This window comes from Arachis ipaensis, chromosome B02 (genome assembly GCF_000816755.2).
Source record: "Arachis ipaensis cultivar K30076 chromosome B02, Araip1.1, whole genome shotgun sequence".
NCBI lineage: Eukaryota > Viridiplantae > Streptophyta > Magnoliopsida > Fabales > Fabaceae > Arachis > Arachis ipaensis.
This window is the reverse complement of record NC_029786.2, coordinates 18,653,857-18,662,040: the sequence shown is the minus strand read 5'-3', so window position 1 is coordinate 18,662,040 and position 8,184 is coordinate 18,653,857. Positions and strand designations below refer to the sequence as shown.

Genomic DNA, 8,184 nt, shown 5'->3' with positions numbered 1-8,184 from the left:
AGCCGAAAATGAAAGAAGAGAGAAAAGAGGGATGAAACCTTATCTTCCTTCAACTTCAATTATCCACAACTTTTACTACGCACCTCCGATCGCTGTACCGTTTGCGGCCACACGAAGCTTGTCTCCTTCTCTTCAATTCTATCTTGTTAGTTTAGTGAGTACTTTAAAATCTCAGCCCCATTTTGTCATTCAAATCTGAAATTATGTTTTTGGTAAGGGCATTGAGAATTTTTAGTGATTTTGATGTTATAGGGGTTCTCTAGCTTATGTTCTTGGTGGTATCCATCACTAATTTCAGTGAGTAAAGGTAAAAAACCTTTTTTTTTCTCTTGGTTCATCAATTTATGAAATTCCTAGTTTTAATATTGTGTCAAATTGTATAATATAACATTAGATTGAGTGATTGAGAGCTTGGCTTGGTAAAATCTTGCAAGGGAGAGCTTGAAAACTTAGAATTGCAACATTAAAGTACGGGTAGTAGTTTCGAGTAGCCATTATGTAAGGTTTTGTGAAAACGTAGGTTAATTGTCCCTAAGATAAGTTGAATAGAATTGATTATTGATATGCTTAAATAATAGTTAGTATGAGTGTTGTGTTGGTTGATATATTTTGGTATGAAATTGAGAATGAAAATAATGAGTTTTAGATGAATTGAGAAGTGTTATGTGTTGTTATTGCAATTGAATATTGTGATATATGTTGGTATGATTGAAATTGTGATGAAATGAAATGTGGTTGATTTTATAATGGAAATGGATATGGAATTGGGCTGGAGGTCGTGATTGGGTGAGAAAATTTCCTATGTGGTAAGTTGAGGTAAGTGGTGTGAATTGTTGTATGAGAATGTGATGATTGATTATTGGTTGATTAGAAAATTGGATATATAAATGTTGTATGTTCTTGATGAATATGAATATGTTGATACGATGGGTTAAAAAAGTTAGAAGTGGGTTAATTTAGGGTTGGAATGGTTGAGCATTGATGAATGAGTGTTTTGGAGGTGTATATATGGTTTTGGACAGGTTTAGAATTGAATTGAATTGCGAATTTATGAAATTGATGGATTATGAGAATTTGGTAAAATAAATTTTTAGTCAACTTCGACAGGCCATAACTTGGCACTCGAAGTTTAGATTTGGATGAGATTTATCTTAAATAAAAGCTAGTGAAAAGATCTTTAAAACCATCTAAGAATAAAAGAAAAATGAATTTTGTAGAGAAAGTTATGAGAGTTTGAAATTGGATAAAAAAAACTGAATTCTGTAGAAATTGCAGAAAATTGAGGTCATGCGTACGCATGATGGGCGAAATAGAATTGAAATGATTTCGTGCAAGTTTCATGCGCACACACAAAAATGGAGTTGCACGTACGCACAAGGCATGCGTACGCACAACTGTCCTGTTTTTCAAAAGTGATTATTTTTAACTGTTTTTGCCTATTCAATCGTTGTTTCACTTCTGTAACCCCTATTTGAGATCCAATGACTAGTTTCTATGATGAGAATGAGTTGGGATGATTGAATGACGAGAATGAGTTGAGAAGATTGAATGATGAGAATGAGTTGAGATGATGAAATGATAAGATTGAGTTGAGATGATTGAATGATGAGAATGAGTTAAGATGATTGAATGACGAGAACGAGTTGATATGATTAAATAATGAGATTAAGTTGAGATGATTGAATGATGAGAATTAGTTGAGATTATTGAATGACAAGAACGGGTTGATATGATTAAATAATGAGATTAAGTTGATATGACTGAATGATGAATTTAGTTAATTCGAGAGGACGATGAGAATAAGTTGATATGATTGGATGAAAAGATCAAATTTGATTGATATTTGAGCTTTCGAAGTAAGATGCAAGGATTGTGGTTTTGTCCTTCTTGCTTCTGGATGGTATTTGAGCTTCCAGGGTAGATGCAATGATTGTGATTTTATCCTGCTTGTTTATGGTCGGTATTTGAGCTTCCCGGATAGATACAAGGATTGTGATTTTGTCCTGCTTGCTCTAGGTTGGTATTTGAACTTTCTAGATAGATGCAAGGATGGAGGTTTTGTCCCACTTGCTCCAGGATGGAATTGAGACTGTTGACCCTCTGTCGTAAGATGTGGAGGGCACTTAGACCTTTCCGAATGATTCCCTCATTATATTCGAGCTTGGGGATGCACGCACCGAGGGACTGTTCAGGGTTCGCTACCGGACACATCGGGTTTTGACTTATAACCGACGGATAAGCTCATTGGTCATAGAACAGACATGCATCATTTGTATTTGTGTGTATTGTTTGGGTGTGCATATTATTTTTGGCTTGTCTTCTTGATTAATTGTATCTATATGTTGATTGATCTATTTGCTTTATATGTTCTCTCTATTTGTATATACTTTGTATTGTCTTGTATATGTCTGCACAACTGAGAGATCTCTTATGCTAGCAGTGGTGACACTGAGGGTTGTCATTGATGAGATGTGGTGATTGAGGTTTGTGGATAAACTGAGAATAAATGGATAACACTGAGACTAAGTTTTGATATTGAATTATTGAGGTTGGAAAACTATGATATTTAGAGAGATGGTGACTCGTATCGGGGAGAACTGAGATTTAGAGATCACTAATATATTTGAGATTTAGTTTATTACTTTGTTCGGATTAGAAGGAACCCTAGACTTGAACCTTGAATGATTGGAGATTAGGATTGCCTAGCGGGTTCATGTGATTTTATATAGTCTCTATTTGGAATTATTGCCCTGTTGGAAACCCATGGGTTGGGGGTTCTCACCCGTTTCGGAAATTTTTGTTTTTCAGATGCAGGTCTTGGCGCTTCACAGTGAGCGGAAGGTCTATTTGGAAAGAAGCGAAGAAGACTTATTATTTTGTTTTGATTTTAGAATCTCTCCTTCTCTTTTGAAAACTTACATGATGTAATTACTTTAAAGTCTTGTCTTTAGAGACTTATGATGTATTTTGGAGAGATAAGTTATGTTATCCAAACTATTTTACTGTTACAGCTCTAGCCGGCTTAATCTTCGCGAGTCGAGACTAGTAGATATTTATATATATATATATATATATATATATATATATATATATATATTATATATATATATATATATATATATATATATATATATATATATATATATATGTATCTTTACTCTTATTCTTCCTTTGAGCTTTGATTATCTACTTTTTTCCGATGCGCTTATGTATCTTATCGAGTGTGAACGATTGGCGAATTATCTCTTCCTCGAGTTTTAGGTTGTGTTTGTTTCTAAGAACAGGACAAGACAAGACACTGGGAACAAGATACAAAGGACAGAAACACAAAATTTTGTGTTCTTATATTCTGTTTGGTGATAAATTAAAACAAAAAATAAAAATCCAATTTATTCTTTTTTTAAAAAAATTTGAGAAGAAAAATATAATAATAAAAAAGATAATTATAAAAAAATAACAACAATAATAAAAAAATATGTGTCATTTGTTAATGTTTTTATATCTTTTTTATCAAGATGAACACAAAATATAATAATTCAATATCTCTAAATACAATATTTCTGTTCATGTCTCATCTGTTAATATAATATCTCTTTTTATATATAAGTATTTATATCCCAATCTTATATCATAACACTAAATTATAATTGAATTATGATTTAAGCATAAAGCTGCTAATGATAGGATGTTACAAATATAATAATTTCAATGTCAATAATTTGAAGGGCAGAATGGTGCATACACAATTAATTGATTATTCAGGTATATGTACGTAAACAAAGCTAATCTGTGAAGCAAAAAAGGATGGATGATAGATATATAGCCCTGAACAATTCATTCTTGTGCTGATTGAAACATAGATGTTGACAAATGGCTTTCGTGGTTGTGTTTCTAATAATTTAAATAACATTTTTGGGACCACTTAAAGAAATACATATACATCGTCTAATTAAAGGTTCAATATTATTTATCAAATTTATTTGCTAGGCCTAGAATGATATGTTATATTTATTGAGGATGAAGTACTAAAATATTAACTGAAAGTTTATATCATTGATAAAAATAATAAAAATATCATTTTTTTTAATTATAAGTAGCATATAATTTTTGTATTTAATATATAATTTGTAAATTTAATAATTTATCCATTTATTAATTAATCTTTAGACAGACAAGCAACTGCCAACATGTTGTAAGTTGTAACTTAAACGGCATCTAATTAATATTCTTATCTGTTGACAAAAATTCTGTTTAATTTATTTTAATTTTTGGTATACTTATATTTAATGGATTCATCATATTTTGGTTCAACAACTTTATTTTCGAGAAAAAGTGAGGAATTTGACAAAAACTAAAGCACACTAGATTTTAAAGAAATCTTATAAAATTGTACACATGTACACAACAACAACAGAATTCTTTAATAAAGTTTAGTCATCAATTTTCTCAAGTATACAACCCAATTCTCCATCTAATAATGTATATATATAACTGAATACATTTATTTCCTTTTATAACCAATTAACCCCATTTCATAGTCTAAGATCAAAACCCAAGAAGCTTGGACCTTTAGTTTAAGCTAGATCTATCTTACAAATACTTTTAGTTATATTTGTCTTTTCCAAAGTGAAAAAGTCTATAAAATGAAAAAAAAAATCATGTTTGAATTAATAACTTTTGTTCTAAGTAAATTTCACAAATTAATTTAATAATAATGATTAATTTTTAATTTATTTTTACTTTATAAATATTCTCTCTTCAGAAAAAACAAATTTTAATTGAATTTAATTTTGGTTGCCTACAATATCCTCTAATTCAACAGGTCAAGTACTAATTCGTTACGGATCTGAGGCAGGATTCGAACCTCTGACACTTACTTAAGAGGACAAGTGAGTTGGCCACTCGACCAACCTAAATTAAATTAATTTAAATTAAGTTTGGTCATAGTCTAGATCTACACATACACCACTTATTCATTATAAGATGAGAGTGTAAATTTTAAATGTAAGAAAAACTCACCCTCTATCTAAAAAGATAAAAAAAAAAAAAAAAGCTGAGACTTGTTTTATTCAACATTTATTTATGATAAAAAAAAATTTTAACGGTCTTGATAATTATCACGAAAGACAATAAGGTCTTTAACAAAAAAAAAATTATTTTTGGCTCATGATCTTTATTTTTATGAGACTGATTAACCTCTTTGTCAATATTTTCTATCGGTATTAACGGAATAAGCTTACATAGCGTGTTAAGCCGTTCATTTATCCATTAAGAACTAATTAGGATTAACAAATTCTTTTTTGTTGAGAGTTTCGTTATCTTTTTAGGACAATTATCAAGGCCATTTAGTTTTTTTTTATTATCTTTTTTAAATACATTAGCTAAATTTATTATGTAAAATTAAGAAATATTAGTGATTTTTAAATTCTTTTTATTTATAAAAATTAAATAGAGAATACATTAGTGATTAACGTGTCATGTAATTATACTTTAAAAAGAAATCATTGACATAGAGACTAACGAATCTCATGAAGTTAAATATCAAGGGCTGAAAAAGATATTTCTTTTGTTTGAGGGCCTCCTCGTAGTCCTTCGAAAAAATTACCAAAGACCGAATTGAGTATTCACTCTTTATTTATTCTAGCAATAATTAATGAGGGTGGCTGTTACAATACTCCTCTAACGTTTGGAGTTTTAAAACTCCATGAGATTTAAATTTAAAAAAAAATCAAAATAAATTTTATTTATTTATTTAAAATAACCTAGTTGTTCTATTTATCTTCGTCTCTTCTTCTCCTCTATAGGTTAGTCAGCCATCTCACTGTTCATCACTCTTGTTTGTTTTACCGTCGTCGTGCCTCCACCACGTAAGGCCGTCAAGGCCCCATCACCATACCAACCCGCCGACGTCCCGCCACGACACCAACACATTGTCGCTTGCCGCCATGCGGGTCTCGCTGCAACACCAACTTGCAGACTCCACACTGCCACGTCGTTGCTAATTTGTCTTTGCTTCTTTCTCACTATATCTCATTTTTTTCTCATTGCTTCTTTCTTACCAACATCCGTTAGCCACCACGCTCTACCAGGCTTCCGCCTTTATTCTCGCCAACTACGCATTCACCTATAGCCTCCTTCGCCACCACGCGTGGTTCTATTTCTGTTAATCATTTGTCCTTCTCTCCAATAGAATTTAAATTAAAAAAATTAAATTTTAAATTTTGAATATAATGCCATTAATAAATACAAAACAAGAAAAATTTTAGATGTTTTTAATTAATTTATTTTGTTAACAAATATTTTCGCTCTATCTAAAGAAAATAAATAATGTGTTGATAATAAATTAATAACTATATTCAAATAAAATAACATAATTTTGAGTAGCTAGCTAATTAAAAGCATTACAAGTCCATGCAGAAGCAGTGTACAAGCTAGTATCCTTCCAACCAAGCCTCAATGTGCCATCAACATGAGCAAGGCTATAACCATGTGGTGGTGAGAACATATTAAGTATCAATTGTGCTTGAGCCATTGAATTAGCACTCATTGGAACTTGCACAAACCAATTGCTCCTTGAAATGAGTTCATTCCTCCATTGCCTAATAAACTTTTCCTCACCACTCCTTGATGGTCCACCTATGCCCAATATGTTGTTGATCTCCCTAGACAGCACTCCATGCTCAACATTGTGCCTATTAGGATCATCAATTTCCAAGTATGCACCAAGGGAATCAAATAGTGTTGAGTAGTAGTGCAATGATCCAACAAACCTATCCAAGAATGATCCTCCATTGTTTACATCTTGTTCCACTAATGTTATGATTCTTGGCTCCAATTCCTTGATTAGTCTCAAGGTCATCCAGTCCGGCCCGGTTGAATCGTACATTGAATGTTGCAACCAATGAACCGCCACCGTCTCACAAGACCTAATTTGCACCATAGATGCGTCAATTTCCCCGAATTTCGCGACGACAGGGTGGAATTTCAATGGCATTCCAAGCCGTCTGGCGAAATTCGAGAGCTGTTTCCCCGTCTCGACGAGGAGGTCCATGGATGCGCCGATACCGGTCATTGTGACCTCGGGTGGACCCTCATACCTTGTGGCAAGAATGTGGAAGAATGCTGGCCATTGAAGGCCTTGCATGATGTCCAAATCAATGATGTGTATGCATTGGCACCTATTCACTGCCTCAAGAATTGCTTGGTTGGAAGTGAAATGTGCAAATTTGATGAAAGGGGAAACATTGTTGAAAACATGGAATGATGAATGAATGCTCTTGTGATCAATAATCAAAGGTGAACACACACCAAGAAAAGAATTCATGACCCTACTATTCATGGCTTTGGCAAAATATGCAACAACTCTTTCAGCACATGATGCCTTGTAAGGTGAGGCCAATTGTGTTAGCTCCAACAACATCCTTTGAGCATCAACAAGGTTGTCCACAGAGATTGCCACAGCACATTCCATTAGAAGGGTAATCAAATTCAAACCTTGATCATGGATATTATTGTTATTATTATTACTACTACTACTATTGTCGTTAATAATAATATTGTGGTCTAAATTTGAGGTGTTTGATTGAACTTGATGATGAAGACCAAAGTTATTGGTGCTAGGAGGGTCAATATTGGTGCAAGGATCAAATGGGGTTTTCCAAAAAGTGTTTTTTCTTATTGGATTGAAGTTGGGATGGTGAATTGATGAAGGATTATTATTGGACAATAATAACAAGCTATTATCATCATCATTAGCTGTTTGTTGTGGTAAGTCTTCATCAACATTGACATTAAGGTGCTTGGCAATGTTGTCAACCCAATCACATGTTTCATTTTGTTGGTTTTCATTTGGTGAGGGCTTTATTGGAAATTGGATTGATGGGATTGGAGGTGGCAAAGAAACAAGATTTGAATAGTCCCAAGTTTCATGCATAGAGGAACGGTTGATGATCATGTTTGAATTTCCATGAACAACCTCAAACCCAACTTTCATCATAGAGTCAAACACAAATTAAACTAATCAAATGGAAGAAGAGTTCACTTAAATTCGTGAAACTTAAGTAAATTTGAATTATGTAAAAAACTCAATCCGCAAACTATAGAATTTACCTGTAAAATTTTAGATGATCCAAACTTATGATACACTCATACAAGTTTAGAAATTAACTAAAAAATTTGACAACC

The 8,184-nt window shown here is 32.5% G+C and overlaps 1 protein-coding gene across 1 annotated transcript in view; it reads right to left on the bottom strand.

Moving 5' to 3' along the window:
• The window catches only part of LOC107628215 (protein SCARECROW-like), a 2,150-nt gene continuing 252 nt past the window's right edge, over positions 6,287 to 8,184 (bottom strand). Inside the window, exon 1 of the mRNA XM_016330988.2 lies at positions 6,287 to 8,184. This exon is cut by the window's right edge and continues 252 nt beyond it. Within this exon, the coding sequence (XP_016186474.1) occupies positions 6,389 to 7,996 (1,608 nt within the window). The 5' untranslated portion in view covers positions 7,997 to 8,184 and the 3' untranslated portion in view covers positions 6,287 to 6,388.